The 20,357-nt window shown below is 39.0% G+C and overlaps 1 protein-coding gene across 1 annotated transcript in view; it reads right to left on the bottom strand.

The window, feature by feature from the left end:
- Positions 1-6,707: 6,707 nt before the first annotated feature.
- The window catches only part of BCKDHB (branched chain keto acid dehydrogenase E1 subunit beta), a 106,844-nt gene continuing 93,194 nt past the window's right edge, over positions 6,708-20,357 (bottom strand). Inside the window, exons 9-10 of the mRNA XM_005421156.3 lie at positions 13,244-13,396; positions 6,708-8,093 (exon numbers count right to left, since the gene is read on the bottom strand). Coding sequence (XP_005421213.1) covers positions 13,256-13,396 — 141 coding nt within the window. The 3' untranslated portion in view covers positions 6,708-8,093; positions 13,244-13,255. The remainder of the gene's footprint in view (positions 8,094-13,243; positions 13,397-20,357) is intronic.

Here is a 20,357-nt window from a genome sequence, read left to right as displayed (position 1 = left end):
CTGGCTTGGCATGCAGGAGTGTGAAGAGAGTGAGCTTACAGCTGCAGGCCAGGAAGGATGCACAGGATGTCAACAGAGACTGAAATATTGTTCAGCCTCAGTGAGCACAACATTTAGCTGGTGATGGTGACCCAGACCTGAACCATTTATTCACATGCAGAGACACATGGGAATATCTCTGATCTGATGCTCCTGCCCTATCCACCCCCAGCACCCTCCCTGAGCTGCAGGGCTGTCCTGAGGGGTGGTCAGTCCTGCACAAGCCTTGCAGCTGCATTGGCTGGTAGGGCCAGGGCCTGGTGATGAGGCAGCAGATCTGATGTCCTCCAGGGGTACAGGACACAGGACAGTGGAGTCATGGCTTTATTTCTCAGTGTTGTGATTTAAATCCAGCCAGCAACTAAGAGCTGCACAGCCACCCACTCCTCCCCTCCACCTCCCCAGTGGGGAGGAGAATAGGGAAGAAAAAAGTAAAGCTTGCTGTTTGAGGTAAGAAGAGCTTAATAATTGAAATAAAATAAAATAAAATAAAATAAAATAAAATAAAATAAAATAAAATAAAATAAAATAAAATAAAATAAAATAAAATAAAATAAAATAATAGTAATAGTAATATTGAAAAGGACAGAAAGAGATGAAACCCAAGAGAAACAAGAGGCACAACACACTTGGTGACCAGCTGCTGACTGATGACCAGTCCATCCCCAAGGCATCAATCCTCCTGGCCAACTTCCCTCAGTTTATACACTGGGCATGGCATTCTATGATATGGAATATCCCTTTGGCTAGTTTGGGTCAGCTGTTCTGGCCCTGCTCCCCACCAGCTTCTCATTTGTCTCCTACTGGCAGAGCATGACAAACTGGAAAATCCTTGAATTAAGGTCAGCACTACTGAGCAAAACCCAAAACATCAGGGTGTTACCAACATTATTTTTGTACTCAATTCAAAACATCACATTGTACCAGCTACTTGCTGAAGAAAATTAACTCCATCCCAGCCAAACCCGGGACACTCAGATACAGTATCAGGTCTACATATTCCCAAGCAGTGAAGGGGAGTAATCACAGACACAGCTCAGCTCACTGCATGGGACTGCAGCAACACTTACCAAGCAGATTTTTTCAGCATAGTATCAGAATTAACAAAAGAACTAAAGAGCTTCATAAATAATAAAAGAACAAATCTCACTTAAATTTAACTATTTCCCCGGTTGAAAAACAAGCAAATAAATCCAAAGAATCTGCTTAATAGATAGCCCCATATTTAATACTTAGTTGAAGAATCTTAAGATTTCATCTATGGATATATGTTTCATGTACAGATATTTATGGATATTTATGTTACCAGGACAGTGGAAGGAAATTACCGTAACCTAAGGATTGCTTGTCCTTAAAAATAAAATGAATCGAGTTCATTTGGAAAGATACTTTAAATTTCAATCTCATGGAGCCAGATTCATTCAAGAGCAGCCTCACTAATTTCAGTGTCTGTAGACACCACAAACATCAGTTTGCTTTTGCGGCTATGCTCCACCAAGATAATTTTAACTGCATTAATAACTTGAACATCCTCCTTCCCAAAACATCAGGATGAATGCAGGCAGTTGCTGTGCTGCTACAAAACAGCTTTGCGAGAGCCGAGGCAGATGAAGCTGAGGGGAGTGAGCTGGTGCAGCAATGACAGAAACCCAGACAAATCTGCACAGGGCGTCCCTTAAATCGCAGTACTGTGGAAGCTGAGGCTCGGTTAGAGATGCTGACAGCAAAATGCTCCGTGATTTCACTGCTCGTAACACAAGATGAATCACATGTTCTTCGTTGAAAGCTAATTAGATAAAGTGTCATCTCCCAAAGGCTCAAGCTGTGCAGATAACAACACCCAGATCACTGCCTGAGTGGGTGTTTCACAGCCTGAGCAGCGAATTGCTGTAAGTCACCAAAGCTGCCTCCACCGGGGTAAGAAGGAACAAGAAGGGATGGGGATGGGACACGGTGGCTGCACACACCACAGCTAGGGAGAGATGCACAGTCTGTGACATCCAGGCTGGCTCCCTCTCCCAAGGGACTGAGGCTGAGATGGCAGTGGAGTGGGAAGCCAGGGAAGGCTGGAGTTACTGGTTGAGGACAGGCATGGCTATGACCCTGCAACAAAATGCTAATGCCTTCCTTACACCTCTTCTGCCTCTCACTCTTCATCACCCAGCAGCAGCAGCCACCACTGCTCTGGTACTCACTCCATGACCTCCCTGGGCCCAGCCCCCCTGCCTGGGGCAGTAAAACACCCAGCAAAGTTGTGGCTTGGCTGTGGCATGGGGCCAAGCCAGGAAGGGAAGGACCAAGGAGGAGGCCAGGGCTTCAGACCAGCTCTGCTCTGTACGGCTGTTCAACATCCACTTGCTTCAGTGGCCTCTAACTCAACTGTAACACAGCAAATGAGGAACAATAGGTTGGTTTTATTCCAAAAAAAAAAAAGGTCTGACAAAAATTACTTCAAACATTTAAAAGTGTTGTAGTTGATGGAGTAACTAGGTTGTTGGCAAAAAGGGAGGGGAGAAACTTTACTGAAGAGATGGGTGGGGGGAATGACAAAAATCCATTTGAGAGGACTAAGTTACATTTACACTAGGCTTGTCCTTAGTCCTTGTTGTTCTCCATGTATTAACATTTGAATGCCAACCTGCTCACACTTTCCTTCCCAAGCTAAATTCTGTTTTGTGAACAAACCACAGGATCAGTAGGTTACAAAAAGAGATGCCATGAAACAATCAGAGCAGCACTTGAACAAGGCTGCACTTTGTTCCTCCACTGCCTCACCGCTCTCTTGAGAGGCATCTTTGAAAATTCCTGAGGCCAAAACACTTTATTATGTGACACACACATCTCAATCATCTTATGTTTAGACTTGAGGCACTACCCTGCAGCAGGCTGGATGGTAGAGAAAAGCTTACAGCACTATGTTACAGCCACGGGTCCTGCTGGGAGCAACTTCCCTGCACCTCTTGCACAAACCATCCAAAAATTTTAAACATATCTGAGTTTGCCCCTTCTTGCAAAGCCCTGGACTAGCAAACAACAAGTGTGAGGCAGCCGAGCTGCACGTGGAACACTGTGCACTGCAAATGCAGGCAGGCTTGGAGTCACACAGAGCGTGTCATGTCCCAGGTCACCACTGAAACACAATCTCTAATATCTCCCCTGTGCAGCTGCCACTGAGACCTGCCTGGATGTGCTGCTCCAGCCGTGTCAGTGCCCGTCCCTGGCGCACAGACCCGAGCGGTGCCGGTGCCCCAGCCCTCACAGGGCTCTGCACCCTCTGCTGCCCCCGCCCCCGCCAAAGCAGAGGTACCTGGGATCCCACAGGGCACAGCTCCGCACAGCCACAGCGCCCTTTGCCGGCCGCAGCCTCGGCAGGGCTGCCTGGAGCCCCCAGCACAGCCGAGACTGGCAGGGCAGCAGAGGGGAAGGGGCTGCATCAGCTTTAGCACCCGTAAAGTCCCGCCTGCAGCCCGGGTCAGTCCTCAGAACTGCCAGAGACTACTCAAGCCTGGAACTAGCAGTGGCTCAGGCAGGGCAGAGCTCACCAATGCTGCGAGAGAGCAACCACAGGCAAGTCAAACAATTTCTCTTTTCAGCAAGCACTCAGCTGCAAGCAGAGTGCAAGTAAACAGGAATGATTTAATTACCATATAAAAGTAATTAATCACACACAGGAATCAACAGGGATGCCTTATGAGACACTGGTGGCACATTACTGTCAGCTGTAGAACAGTTAGCCACAGACCTACATGAGCAAGACCAGACACTAGTTTCTGCTTGTAGAGTAGCAGAATTATTTTGGCAGACAAAAATAGGGTTTAAAAACATCACCAAAGACCATAAAGCAATTTCAAAACAAGTAACATAAAACCAAGGCTGGGGTTGCTTCAGTGCTGCCCTTGAAATAAGAAAATAGGCAGCTGATCAAATTAATTGGTATTGCTCATCAGGAGGTTTAGTTCTTTCTCTTAGGGGGCTGGGGATGACTTACGTGACCTGAAGTATGGATTAGGCCAATGCTGCTTGTAGCAGCTGGACTGAAGGACAGACCATCCTCCCCCAGCTTCTTCCACCACTTAGTGCACGGCCCCAGCATCCTCAAAACACTTCATGTGCTTCCTCTTCATTCTATCCCTTCTGCCAAAAGCATAGAATGAGTAATTTTGTCTGAAGTTAAGAATCTAATGCCTACCTTTGGGCTGTGATCCCATGGCAGCCACAGCCCCTGGGCCAGATCTTGCTGCCCACACATTTAGCAATGATGCCCCAGATGACTTCGAGCATGGTGAAAGATGTACCTTGAGTACAGCAGGTGTGACTAAGGACTGATGGGAGACTTGAACCTTTCTAGGCAAGCAGCTGAGGGCCAGGCAGGACACCTTACAGCACCTAATGTGGCACCAGGCAGAGACAACTAGTCAGTGGAGTCAGTTCAGCGGGCAGAATGAGTCAAGATTACCTTAAAGGAACTTAGTACCAGCTCAACTGCTCTGCTCAGTCATACACACCTAAATCCAGACACATTTAGGTGGCTTAATCCTGAGTTGGATCCCACACAGAGCCTACAGAAAGCAAGGGGACTCATCTCCCATTAACTCACTCCTGTTGCTCACGGTTTTGCTGAAATAGAACTAGGTCCTTGCCCCATTACCTTCAGATAATTATCAGAAACCTTGTGACATATGGCAACCAACTCCAGCCAGGTAACAGTTCCAAGGTTGGGGTTTTCCTCTAAATTATTTTCCTTGAGGAACAGGCCAGTGCAGCATCAGCCCATCACCCAGGAGATGATACTTTCTTTCACACACAACATCATGTATCCCACCTTATGTACATACTAGAGATTTGAGAAATTTACCTGGAAAATCAAGGACTGGACCAATCTCAGTGCTGGCATTTTATGCAAGCTCACAGAAAAATAGTCAGACATCAGCTATCCAAAGTTCTAGAAAACAAAGGGCTCCATTCAGATGCCTGAATGCCAGCATCTATGCTATTTGAGATGCCCTGAGGCACCCAAGATACACATGGGGTTGGCAGATACCACATAGGACTTATGGAAGCAGCAGCTGGAGACATGGAGACCATGCAGGATACCCCAGGGTATCTCAAATGGTACTCGATGCCAAAGCACAAGCAACTGAACCAAGTTCTAAAAATCATGTTTCATACTGAAGTCAGCTGTAGCCCTCCCATATCTAATCAATGTGTATCTTGCAGAGCAGCTAAGCTGAAAAAGAGCTACAAAAGAATTGCATCCTTATTTCAGGTCTGCTGAAATCTGGCAGAGCTTACAGACTGTGTCAGCTTATTTTGTTATGAACATATAATGCTCACTGAACCCCATGAGCTGCTGTGATAACAATCTCTGCCAGCTTGCTGAATGGATTCCTTTCAGTTGCTGCTTCTGAAGTTATGTGGTTAGAACAGAGCTTCTGCAGTATACCAGTGCACCAGGAACACCAGGTTTTAGCTAAGGGAGCAAGAAATCTGTCTGGAAAGATTAATGGGCTCAGAATTGATTATCAGACCGCAGGAGCAGAAGGTCATTGTGTCAAGGCTCCTGGCTATTGCAGTGAGAATGTATTACTGGCTAATCCTCTTACAAACACATGCACTTCCACGAGGAAGAATACCTCTAATGATTTAAGTCCAATTTTTATATAATCAGCGCACTGTTTATTATGGTGAGGTTGTTATGGCACTACAGTCTTAACTCAGCTAGATGACAGAACAGGATACAAGTCTTTCATCTGCAGTTAATAAATCTGGGGTCCCAGGAAGGCTGTGTAGGTCTTTCATAGAATAATAGAATAATTTAGGCTGGAAAAAACCTCTAAGATCATCCCAGTTCACCATTAACCTGGCACAACCAAGTCCACCACTAAACCATACTCCTAATGTCGAAGCTACACACCTTTTAAAAACCTCCAGGCATGGTGACTCCCCTATTTCCTTGGAGCTCTTCCAATATTTGAAAACCCTTTCAGTGAAGATCTCAGGACCCAGCAATAAACTTTGTACCGTAAGTATTTTCAGCAATTGGTGTTACATGAGCATGACTAGATAGATTACTAATTTTCTGGACTATCAGCAAGGAGTAGTGACACGATTTTTCCTTTAGGAGTTACTTAGTGTGAAACAATCATTGCCCAGGTTAAATCTAAAAATAAAATTAGAAGACCTAAGTGGTTAAAACCCAGAAAATATGACTTGTCTTTGGATTTTATTATTAGGAAACTTAATAAGAAACAGTTATTTGTATGTACCAGCACAGACCTTCCCATCCAGTTTAGCACTGTAAGTCATTTTTCCGTAACACGCACTTAAACAGCCTCCATCCTTGAGCACAGGTTATGTGAGTGAATACTGCCATCTAGGCAAGCTTTTGGAGGCAGCACCTATTTTAGAACATTAGTCCATGTTTGCCGGGGAAAAATATTCTACTACCCAAAACAGAGGAGAAAGGAACAATTTTTATACTATTAAAACCAACACAACACCAGCCACCAAAAACACAAAACCTGCCCCTCAACCGGACTGTAGCAGTCCACATTAAGAGCAAATATTTTCTACATGTTTATTAAGAAATATATTATTCCATATTTCAATACAGGAAACTTGAACTTAAGCTTTGCACTAAATTAGAAATCACTTTTTTCTGTGAAAACTGTAAATACAAAGTATATTTTATTAAGGCTATAAATTACCAAAGTACATTTTACTAAGGCAGTACTCTAATTGCATCTATTTTATATGCTTCGAAATACAGTAACAGTACATTTTTAGGAGACAGTTACTAAAATATCTATTCATGTTTTACAAAGACAGAAATAATTTTTAAAACTATTTTTCTTCATATGACCAAAATAGCTTCCATCCAGCACAAAAAAATATAAAGTATGTAATGCATCTATCTTATTTCAGACAATAAACAAGTTCTATACATGGCATTTACAGGAGACTTAACACAATTTGACAACAATCTCATTTTGATTGGATACATTAAGAACTGGCTTCATTATCAGGTGTGAAATTCTTTAGGGAATGCACAAACTGTGAAGACAGAATCTTACTCAAAATGGTAAGACCTGAAAAGATGACAGTTTAGCACCTTCCATAGATCCACTGATATTGAATGTGAAGTTATCCTCCTCAAGTTCTTCCCTGGTGTGTTTCACCTGTCATCTTGAGGATTGTCCTGAGCAGGTTTGTGTACAAAGGTATTCTTCTTTCTCTCAGAAAGACCCCCCTGAATAATCACAGAAATGTGATTATCTGGCTACAGCCATCCATCTCGTCCTTCCCCTATTCGGTAGGAAGCAATGCAGCATGAGACTGATTTTTACAGACAGCAAAGCAGGCAAAAAGAAGAGGAATTGCTTTTTGCACAGCTGCTTAGTAGCAAACACATTCCAATTCTAGAAGGAAGGATATTGCAACAAAGATGTACCAATTAAGCCTCTCACTCACAGCAACAAAGCAAAAAAAGTTCTCCTCCCCTCTCAAGAAAAATGGACTTTCCCTTGCAGAAAGGGAAATCAGTATTAGGGACTGTTTTGCATGAAGCCACTCAAGTAAAACACTGATGCCACCAGTTAAAGCAGGTCTCTATCACACAAGTTGGTCTGGCTGTGTAAGGTTTATTGTGTTGAAAACAGTCACATTCAAATAACTTCTTTGGGTTCTTCCAAAACAACAGCAAAATGAAGAGACTACATGAGCATAATATGTTTTATTGAATAAAATTCTGCTTCTAATATTTACACAGTGAAGTCTAGATGTAACCTAGTGAAGCACGGCAATGTGCAATTTTCATTCAACATCTGGAATATCTTTGAATACATCTGAAAGTACTTACTGTAACAATCACCTGCCCATCACTGATTTCATAATTAAGGAAAATTTGAAGTTGCTGAAGAATAGCCAAGATGAACATTCAGGATAGCTGAGTTAAAAGAAAAGTCTGCTATGTAAATTCCAAACCCAAAAGATCTGATTAAAATGTCAAGAGTTTTGAAGGCAGCTTCTGTATTTCCCTGTTGTTCTTCTCCTCTCTGCAGAAAAAATGACAAAATAAATTATAAATCTGAAGACTGAGACTAACATCTGCACATTAAACAGACAGCATACCCTAGGGTAATCTTAGTTCCTAAATTCACAATGTCTTAACTTCAAGGTGTATGAACTAAAACAAATTACTATCAATTACTTACTGATTTTGTATTAAATACTATTTCGTGTCTTTAAAGCTGCCGGGGTAGACCCACAGAAATTAGAAATGCTGCAAATGATACCTAGAGTCAGCACACTACTAATTATTGCCATTTACTCAAAGAAACTTATGATGAACTACCTTCCCTCCTACTCTAGAATGCTAAGCATTAAATGTTTTGTATTTTTTCCATTAGATATACTCTCATTCTACTATTACAGAGAAGTGGAGTCTGGTAAAGCAACTATAGTCAACACCTTTCCTGTTTACAGGGATTTTTTTAAGATAATTTCATTATTGATCTTGCATGAGTTCTCAGCAATGTCTGAATGCAAGTACAGATTTGCAGTAGCCATACTAACAGTCTAACTCATAGCTCTAATAGAGTGGTATCTTATATGTGGACTACTCACTTGTTGTAAGTAAGACATGATTCACTGACCACCTGTACGATTTTTGTCATCCAGAAGGAAAAGATTATAAACCAGGAATGTTGTGTCCTACTCAAGTTTCTGGAGGTTGTTTGTTCTAGTGGGTTACAGATAGTACTTATTAAGCAGGCAGTTTAGTCTGCCACATTTTTGATTAACGTATTGAAAGAAACTGGTTGTTAGTGTCAGGTTAAAAAGATCTTTCACAGTCTCTCATATCTTATTTACAAAACAGGGAGAGGAAGTACAGTTGTCCTGTCCTCAAGCTAACCTGTACGAAGCCCTGCCAAACAGCCAGGAGTGCAAGGAAGACACAATTACTAACTAAAGCACCTTCCAGGTCCCTTCCTGTTTGCCAGCACAACCAATTTCAACTGCATGCTTGGAAAGAAAAATAAATTTAAATCAGCCCCCTAAGATCCCCTAACATCAGCTAACCTTTAAGCACCAAGAATAAACTTCTCATAAAATAGTTCTGCAATAAAGTTCAGGGTACTGCATTTTTAGGGACTAAGTTTGTAACAATAACAATGGCTCTCCATGAACACACACACTCTCATGGAGGTAAAGTGTAACATAGCTTTAAAATCCAGAATTTGACAAGAAAACAAAATATGCAAATGTGGTAGTAAAAGCTGCAAAATATAACAGAAAAGCACTTAAATCCCTGCCATTTTGATGCTACAGCCAGCCCTCAGCATATTTGTGAACAAGAGCATATTTTATAAAACTCGTCACTATTTTCTTCGGTTTCATGGCTATCTTCTGTTTCATCTTTTAGGGATTTTTTCCTCCTCAAACAAACAGCCAGACACTGTTCCATTTACCCAGGAAATGTATATCCATCCTAATCTCACTGCTCTTTTTATGTTTATCCGTTTTCCAACTACAGAGAGTTATCTGGAACACAGCTGCCTACCTGGAAGCTATTTCTCATATACCTAACAGAGCTACAAATTTTAATAACTGAGAAGCTGCTGAAAGATAGAGACTTTGCTCTTGCCTGTCTCGTTGGTGAGGTACACAGGAGACATTAACAAACACTGTCTTTACGCAGAAAATCCATCTGTACTGACAAACTCAAGATAAGCAACTACCTGTGTGTGAGATGCTGTCAGCCTAGGCTGAACAAAACTAAATGTACATTAAGATAATAATGCTAACTTTAGAAATTATTAACCACAGTACCCAGATATTTTTACTTTTCTAGTTCTCTCTCCCCTATCCCACTGGGGGGAAATGAGAGAGGCTGTGTGAGGCTGAGCTGCCAGCTGGGGTTAAACCACAACACCAGCTTGACCATTTCTGTAACTCTCAAAAGCCAACCCTACACCCCTCTTCACCACAGGAAACTCCTGTCTCTCCAACAGTAGGACATGAAGGGGCCCAACCCCTCTAACATCCAGAAGGACTGGGTGTGCTAAGATCCACACAAACTGTATAACCATTTCTCAGAACAACATATGAGATGGTTTGGAACACATAACTTCATCACTCTGTATCAATGGCAAGTAACAAATGTTACCATGAGTACAAAAATAAGCAAATGTAAAGCAATCCTTCAATTTTTTAGAAACGTAAGTGAGCTACCTTAGAGGCAAACTCTGTGGAGTTGACAGCAGAATGGAGGTCTGTTGCAACTGCTGTGTCAAGTATGTAAGACCAATGTATAGCAAACAGAAAAATAAGGGAATTCTCCCCTTACAACACAGCACATTAATGTTCTCTCATAGAAAAACACAGAAAAACTTTGAGCAGCTCATTCTGTGACACTAACATCTAGTCACACCAGCCAAAAGATATAGTGCTATGGGCCCCAACATCTGGATGTTTTGTTAGACAAAGCAGAAAGCAGAGTTTTCTGTGTCGTGACACTGTTTTTCAGACAACCTCTAATAAACCTGCTCCTTGACATGCTAAATCCAGGCAAATTTTTTAGACCAGGTTTAGTGTGGATTTCCAGTGTTGAAACTGGAGTGTGCACAAATTTGATGCAATCTCAGAACCCATTTTTTCAGCTCATACCTCCCTCACTTTACCATCCTATAGAGGAACAGGGTGTTAACTAAGTCACTGAACCACCAAATGCCCTCAGTTTGTCTCCCTTTTCTTACACAGGACCAAAGGTTTGATCCTTTGATTTCCTGCGAAAAGCAACCAATCAGAGGCTATCAAGCGTGAGCCAGTAACTCGCCTCAAGGAACAGATACAACCAAACCATTCTCCTTAGGTAAGATACCCTGACTGTTACAGAGGTGCCGAACAAAAAAAGGAAATAAATCTTTAATGAGTTTACTTCAACCCAGATCAAAGGCAAGGACAACTGTTATAAAAAGAAGAGCACTGACTACATATTCTACAAAAAATATGACCAGTCAGAAAACAGCTTTTCTTTTAATGCCAAGGAAATGAGGTGCACTAAGAACTGCATCACAGCTGGGCAAGGGAGGGGATTGTCCTGCTCTGCTCTGCACTGGGGCAGCCTCACCTCGAGTGCTGGGGGCAGTTCTGGGCACCACAATGTAAGAAAGACATTAAACTATTAGAGAGTGTCCAAGGAGGGCAACAAAGATGGTGAAGGGCCTTGAGGGGAAGCTGTGTGAGGAGCAGCTGAGGGCACTGGGTCTGTTCAGCCTGGAGGAAACTGAGGGGAGACCTCACTGCAGCTACAGCTTCCTTGTGAGGGGAGGAGGAGGGGCAGGCATTGATCTCTTCACTCTCATGATAAGGCAGGACTAAAGGAAACAGCATGAAGCTGAGTCAGGGAAGGTTTAGGTTGGATATCAGGAAAAGGTTCTTCACCAGAGAGTGGTTGGGTACTGGAACAGGAACCTTAGAGAAGTGATCACAGCACCAAGCGTGACAGAGATCAAGAAGCATTTGGACAATAATCTCAGGCACGTGATGGGACTCTTGGGGTGTCTTCCTCAGGGCCAGGAGCTGGACCCAATGATCCTGATGGCTCCCTTCCAATTCAGCATATTCTGTGATTCTATGAAATGCTCTGGTATGTCAGTAATAAGCGATTTTTGAGAAAAGTAGAACTACATTATTTTTTGAAGACACTGCATCACTGGTAGCAATCCCATTTCTCACACAGAAACTCCACTGTCTGCTATTGAGGGAAACAAACAGTGGAATGCCAAAAATCTCCTGAAAGTAACTCTATAAAGGAAATTAACATTATGGTATCAGTAACCTTCTATCCATGGCTCTAAATTTAATTCACAGTTTAATGCAGAGGTAAAACAGACAGAAGATGGCACCCCTCATATCGGGCCTGCGCCGGCTAGCTATATACAGACACGAACAGGACGGGACCACTGAAGGATGCGTTGGGAACCGTTTATTTTCTAGAATCTATATAATACATAGTTTTGTCTATGAAAAGATCCTGACAGTTCGCATCCAGGCAGCAAGCTAAAGAAACTCACTTGTTACAAGTCACTAAATACTCATCCTAGCCAATTACACAGAGAGAAAGCATCAGCAAGATCCATAACTCTGCTGCACTGAGGCCTGTCTGTTTTCTCTACAAACCTGAAACCCTCTAACTTTATAGATTCCTACAGGGCCCACCTTGGCCCTCCTGTCTTTGGTGTCAACAGCTAAAAATCCCTTGCCTGTCCATTACAGTTTCTATTGTTTTCTTCTTTTCATTTCCCATGTACAAGATCCATCAAAACTGTATCTCAAAAACTAGGTAACTGTTCAGTTAAAGGAAGAACAGAATGCATTGTGTTAACACATTTTCTAAACTGTTAAACTTTGGTCATTATACGCCAGAAGTTCTCCCACAGCAAAATTCTAAATCCTCATCAGTCCACCCCACAGTCAAATGTTACTTAGTGTAATATTATAATGAAACAAAAGATGTTACAGACTGTGAGTAACAGACACAGGAATGTGTATTACTTCACAGTCTTTGTACTCTGCAAATAGCAATCTTCAAGCATGATCAAATTACATTGAAGACTATAAAGAAAAATTATTTTTATAATAAATAATTAACCAATAGAACGGTAAGACACTACAGATGCTTCACGTATTTCCAATGGTTTGTGTGTGTTTACAATACAGAGCCAATATTCAGAATAAATTGGGTGTTATTTCTACATTGCAGGATTACAGGCCACCCCGAGGAGTGAAAAATTATAAAATTTAACACTATGGTTTGCCTATGAAGTAACTCTTGAGTATTCTAATAGAGATGAAAATATATTCTCTGCATAACTATTCTTTTCACCCTTCACTTTATACTCTTTTCACTGCTCATGATTCAAGACACCAAATTTTTAAATTGATTAAGCAAGGTAATTCATTTTAAACACTGATTTCAATGGCAGTACTCAAAAATATTCAGACGCCTTTGAGACTGAAGGCCCAAAGCTGTAAGAGGCAATTCTTATTAAAAACAATTAAATAAACTAATAACTTAAATAAATAATGTAATCATTAATAAATTAATTAAATAAACAAGTAGTACTATAGGCCCAAACCTTGCAGTAATCCTGTCAGAACCCTTGCAGGTAACCTGTCAGTACAAGCTGTTATTTCTCACCTGTACTATTGCTCAGTAGTTAATCATTCTTCTAAGAGCATCATAGCATTTCCATTTGTCTGGGATGTAGAAAGGCTCAAAGATGTGAGGGAAGGGAGTGTCATAGCCACATACTCTTGCAATAGGAGCTTCTAAATTCAAAAAGCATTCCTCCTGTTAAGAAAAATACAGAATAAATGTTAGTGAGGACATTCTTTTCAGGAGTCTTGCATCACAAATTGGGGTCATATGAACTTTGCCAGACAGACAGTCCTGGAAACTCAGAAGTTCTATTTATATCACTGAATAAGTAGTCATAACCAGAATAGTTTTCCTCTTGCACAAAGGTCCTAATTAAAAATACAAATCGTATTAATGTTATTTTCATTCTCTGCATGTGCGCTGCATTAAATCATAGGCAGATTATATTTAAGACATCTGCTATACATTCAGACAACTGCTGCCAAGAAAAAAACATTTTAAGAGCAAAGGAGTTAGAGTCTCTTTCCTGTGCCACTTTTAAACATATAGAAAAATTATATAATCTAAGAGTGCAGATTATTTAGTGGATAAAGGAATATCATATTCAAATTTCTTTCAACTCTTAGATTATTAGGCTCTGTCTAAGCATTAAGCAGTTAGGAAAAGTAAGTGGATTTGCATATCTCCAACTTTGAGTCAAATCCATGCTCTACTCTACCCCCCACAATTTGTGTTCTACTTGGAGATCAGATTTAATAATGACTCATAATGTTTCATTACTTGACTTAGAACAGCACAAAATATTACAAACGCTACATTAATTTGAAAGTAACCTGTAAATAAGTAACATGATCAGCCTTAATAACCAAATAAATAGTGGGGGTTCCATCTTCTTATTCTCAAATGCCAGAATGATGGCATGGACTACAAAAATCTGCAAGTGGATGTAGAAATAACTTAGCCAGACCAAACTGATGTTGATGCTAATTATCAGCTCCCTTTTCTCCCCATATCTTTAGTATAGGTATTTGCTTTCCAAAGCAGACAAATGAAGTGATAAAACATGTCTCCTCCTGGTCTCTCCTTTATGGCATGCATCAACTGAGAAATCCTGGCCAACTTCCCCTGTACTTGGCTCAGCAAAATGGAAGATGAAGTATTATCTACCGGCCTTTTTCCGCCAGGCCCACAGGGAAAATAGTTAAAAAGCCTTTCTACAAATGCTTGAACAAAAAGTTAAAATGCTTTTCTACAAATGAGTGCCAAGTATTTTCTCAGACTGATGAACTGTTTTGAATGCACGTTGCCTTGCAGTCCATGGCAGCATAATTCTACTTACTGTGCTTTCTGTACATCACAATATTTGGCAGTATAGAAGGTACTGGTAACATAATGAGATCTCAACCTTTCACTCCAGCATTATGAGATGGGTTTTTCTGGACAATGAACCAAAGTAAAAAGTCCAAGAAATCTTGTGATTGCACACAGTATCAATTACAATTAATAGTGCATTAACTCACCTAGAAAACTTCACAATCTGAGTAGGTCTGAGGTAAAAGATAAAGGCAAACAATAGAAATATTTTTGAGCTCCATTTCCAGGCACTCTTTTCTTTGCAAAGCAAAAGATTCACGTTAGTACAAAACCCTGGAAAGCAGAGTGTAGTAAGTCCTTTATCTGTCCACGAGATAGATCACGATGTCCTGCTCTGACTTGCTGGCAAGGGTGATTTTGATACTAAACAGTCCTTGATTCCCATGTTGTAACTGACCAATAAGACAAGGCAATAGATTTTGGAGCATCCCAAAACTGACTGCCCAATCCACCTGTCAGTTACATTATACCAAAACATGCAAGTATATTCTAGACGCGCAGGCTCCCAGCCCTGCGGTGCTGTTTTCAAGTGCCCAACATAGACCACTATCTAGAAGACAGGCTGTTTAAACAAACTGATATCTCCCCAGGAAAGACATTAGGAAAAAACTTTACAGTTAAATGGTTTTGGAATAAAGTAGTAGGCATGGGATTTCTGGTTCAGTGTAAAATGTTTAGTTTTGAATACCTGTATGAAAAAGTCATACTCGATTAGCAGGATATCCATAACCTCCAAAATTCAATTAAAGTAAAAAATTATTATATGGTTAGAAAAGTGTTTATGAAACCAACAGCTATAGTTATTAGTTCAATCTAGCTAATTTTTTTTTAATGTGAAAAAAAACCCAACGAAACATTAAATTGCTGTTCTTGCCCTGCTTCCTAACTGCAGAAGCCAAATCCTGGCCTCAGTTATTCAATATGACCTTTGCCAATTTTCCTTCATTTGCCTGATTTTCACTGAAAGCTTTCTGGAAAATACATTATTACATTAAGATATAAAGGCATATAATTGGTTACATAATTCTATTTGAACATGTGATGCTTAATACACACTCATTAAGACTTTTCAAAACACCTTCAGAGCACAGGTCCCCAAAAAAAATCTGTTCTTCTGTTCTTGAAATTCACAGCAATCAGTCAAATGTATCACACACACAACACTTTAAAACAATCACATGCCTTGATTTTTTTAGAATAGGACCTAAAACCAAGGACTTGCTGGATGTTACATAATTGTATGTGAAATGGATCCTCCAGTATGTGGTACACTCAATCTATTTCCCCAGATTACAATATCCCAGTATGCTAATATAGAAAATTTTATCCCAGTTTCTTTTATCTTTATTTAAAAGTATATTTTACTTTTATCAGAGATACAGGTACTCATTGCTAAATCAGGGTTCTGAGTTAAAAACTCTTAAAAATCTTTGAATGAGAACTGCAGACATTTACAGAGATATACAGTTGTACAAAAAAGATAAAATAAAAAATCAAGTCCATTATTGGGTATTCCTGAAAGAAAACATTACTCATCCATCTGCAATGTATGGAAAAATAAAGCAATCTCATCTGCTGTTTGGAGGAAGTGCTTTCAGGCATCTGGGCAAGAAGAAGATAGCTAAAAGAGTTTTTTCTCCAGCCTGTCCTTCCTCTGAAGGGAATCTCTACAATTCCACAGTCACAATAAACAGACCTTCAAATGCAAACACTTTGGTAAGTAAGTACTGGTAAACAAGATTATGTAATGCATAGCTAGCAAATCAGACAAATTCAAACTCAGTCTTTCGCCCATTACAATCTTAATTTCTTTATTTCTATATTTTGGATCTATTTCATTTTCCGCTGTAGCTGGTATGGATTAAAATCCATAAACAGGACTTTTAAAAAATTTTTAATTTCTATTGTGTTTAGAATACTTCCTAAGTGAGAAAGCTTTCCTTTAAAAATAAATTAGTTCTGCAATATTTTATGTCTTTAGAGTCTCTCCCACACTATTCTTATTTTGCAACACTACAAGTACCCCAAAAATTAACAGCTACTAGAACTCCAGCTGGCCTCTACATGAGACCACTGATTTTACAATTCCTTTTTCAGTACAGGAATTTACTTTCTGAAGGATGATAAACAAAAAGTTTATATAAAAGGCTAATATTAATACAAATTGTTAGATGGAACTCTTGATGTTTATGGTGGTATTATAGCTATTATAATAAAAAGAAGACTAAAGCTAAAGTCCATTACACAAGGCAAACTGTAGAAACATTCTTCATACAGGAGTACTCATTTTTTGGCTGACAATTACAACAAAATTTAGACTCAGGAATTCATTTGCAAATGAATTGCAGGATGCAAAGCTTTAATTAAATTGTGGTCAATACTGTCAATTAGAACTCTGAATTTTGCCATCTCATCTACAGATTATAAAATTTGAAAAACCACATATTTAATTAAAGAACTTTTCAGAGGGAAAACTTACTGCATCAGAGTTTCAGTTTCTGTTCTGGATTTTTATTCAGATTTATTTATGCTGTTGCCATGAACTAAAGTGTGGGGCTTAAACAGTTAAGAAAATTTATTTCAGATCACTTTTTTGTGATTGTTACATCTATATTATTAATTACTTCCACATACAGATTTTCAACGGTAAATTACCTATTATTTTAAAAATAAGATTAAACCTATTATAGGTTAATAATGAACACGGAAATCTCATTTACAATAAAATCTGTTCTTTCACTCATAGCTTAGATTTTCAAAAGAAGCTTTCCAAAGACATTTTTAATCAAGCACCATTTTGTAAAATGTGGATTTCATGCACTAAAGCTGACACTAAATAAAGACTAAACGTCTTTTTCCTTGGTTTCTGCTTAAAAATAATGTCTTATTTTAAAAATCTACTTTTTATAACAGAAAAGTCAAGCGTCTTCAGTTTTCATATGTTTCTCAGTTGTAGTACAATATTTTACAGCTGCAAGCAGCAAATGCTACACATTTTAAACACAATTTGCTTTGACAACAAATATATGTCACATTCCTATGAACAGTCACTTCTATGAGCTACATAAGTACTATACAATGCACCCACGAGATATTCTCAAGTTGAGATATGAGTAGAGAGAGTGATCTATATATTCTTTCTTTAGAGGAACTTTTTTTTTCCAACAGCTTAGCCATTTTTGTCTTAAAGTACTTTTATAAATCTTTTCCTGATAGTTACAACCATGACATAATTTTTCCTCAGAGAACTCCGCAGATGTATGTTGTAAACTTTTAACTTCTATCAATTTTTTTCTCCTTTCCAAATCACTTTAAGACTATATATTTATAACTTAGCATAGATTAATAATGATCCATTTTATTTGTTACCAATTCTTTGAATTTATGCAATTAATATCTTGTCAAATACAGAAAAATAGTTAGCTGCTAAAATTATTTATTGTGCAATTGCCAAAAGAGATCATACTTTTACTTACAAAATACTTCAGTAATTATAAAACAAAGAAAAATTTAGGGGGGAAAAATGTCTGTTCTGTGTAATTGATTGTCTTGTTATCATTAAAAAGCAATTAACTGCAAATATTGTCTTTGCAGTAATAAATCATATAAAACAGTATTTATAGAATAATTCAAATTTATTTGATAAAAGATAAAGTATTATAACATAAAATGAACAATTTATACACAGGCTTGAAGATTGCTTTCGAATTTCATTTCAGCCAGCTTAAAAAATGAATGGAACAATCTTTAATAACCCTATACACAATGGTATAATCTGTTAAATTTTCCATATCAAGTTAACAACCACTCTAACAAACATTGACAGCAAGAGCATTAACTTGAAGCTGTTGGCTGAGTTGTCTTGGTGGCAGAACTGCACAAAGAAATCGGCACTGCATTCCCAAGGTATTTACAATACAAAACGAGAAAAAAAGGAAAAACCACAAACTAAACAAGCCCAAAACTTTATTTATGTAAAATAATTATGTTTTCAACAAGGAGGAAAATGAATAAAAAGTAATTTTTGTTTCTTCACAACCTAATCCTGTGTTTTATAGAAAAAGTCAAAGACTTTCTATGAAAATACTACACCGCTTAAATTGATTCTGGTGGAATCTAGTACTAGAATTGAAATATATTCAACTCAGAAGAACACACAGACAAGAATTAAGGTCTTCCTGGTAAATGTATAATTTGCATTGTTTGGGGTATGAGGCGCAGCAGCCAGTACAATTCTTCTCCACAAAACAAAGGGCACAAGACAGATACACTCAAGAGGATGTGGAATGACTTGCAGATTAGTGAATATGCTACTTAAAGTGAACCATAAGAATGTCTTTTGGCAAGTCAAGTTTTTGATAATTAATTGCAATCCACTAGATGATCACTTCCCACCTTTTTGCTACAAATACTAGGAATACTATTTTTTCCTAGGCAATTATGTTATGTATTATGTATGCAGAATATGACAAAATTATTCAAACAGAATTTGTTCCTCTATATAGCAGCAAACCACCTTACAGCAAAGTTACTACAAATTATGTTATTCTATAGGATATTCCAAGTTTCCTGTGCACTTTCTTAAGTGGCAATTTGCAGCAGGACCCACATATTTTCTAAAAGCATGCCCAAAGCGCCAGAGCTGGAATGATTCCCCAGGCCCATGAGTATTTGAACATTCTTGCCTTATTTAGCTACTTGGCATTACTAACTGATCTGTTCAGTAAATGATCCTGCAAACTGCTACATGTACAATAACATGGCTGGATAATCCAAGGGAAATCAACAGAGCTGAAGTGCCTGCATAAAATTATTCCTACGTGAAATTGTTTGCAGATCACAGGTCATTTTTCTGCATGAATGAGCAGTTGTTCTGTACAACAAACATTTGTTAAGATTTGCAGTAAAGATTAACCTACTTCTAATTACTTCCTACCTTTTAATAAAGCTAGAAATATGCTACCAATGTAATCAAACTTTATACTTTTCGATCATCATTTATCACCTAACATTCTAATTACTTATTTAAGTATTTTGTAAAAACATCTGGTTAAGCTCAGCATGCCAAAAGTGACTGGAAGGATTTGCTGCTAAGAATTTTAATAGTCAGTGAGTGGTATTTTTATTTTTACAGCTGTTGAGCCAGCTGAGAGATTCTTGCAAAGACAGCCTTGTCAGACTACGTATCTGGCACAGTAAAATTCTCGTAGAAGTATTTCGCTCAACACACACTAATGAACTTCAAAGGAAATGCAATTTCAGCTGCTGTTACTAAACAATTTAAACCAGCACATTTCCCTTTTCATACTGAAGCATTTGCATTTTGGGACAGTGCAGTGAGAATGATGCTGTCAATGTGACTGTCACCAAATCCTTCCCCAGGGCAAACCTACAGCTTGGCCAGGCAGCCAGGGCGCAAATACAAAGGAACTATCCAGTCCTCCCATGAAAAGGTTAAGACTCACCTCATATCTTTCCAGACTTTTTTACATGATCACCTTTGCAAAACAAGCTCAGAGTGGAGGGGATTATTAGATCACTTCACACAAAGATATAAGGAATTTCACGGTGTATTATTTAAACCAAGTCATAATTTTACTTATAAATTTAATTTATCAGAAGACGCTTGATGGTTCAAGCCCTCGGGTAGAAGAATTCTAGTGAAAAGCTTCAAATGAATAATAAATATTCTCTCATACAAAGGCAAAATTAACAGTTAAGAAATCTGACTGGTGAGAATATACACGATTTTTATTCTACAGAAAAAGTTTTAAAAGTT

This window comes from Geospiza fortis, unplaced genomic scaffold, assembly GCF_000277835.1.
Source record: "Geospiza fortis unplaced genomic scaffold, GeoFor_1.0 scaffold190, whole genome shotgun sequence".
Taxonomy (NCBI): domain Eukaryota; kingdom Metazoa; phylum Chordata; class Aves; order Passeriformes; family Thraupidae; genus Geospiza; species Geospiza fortis.
The sequence above is the reverse complement of the archived record's forward strand: the minus strand, read 5'-3'. Positions and strand labels throughout refer to the sequence as shown.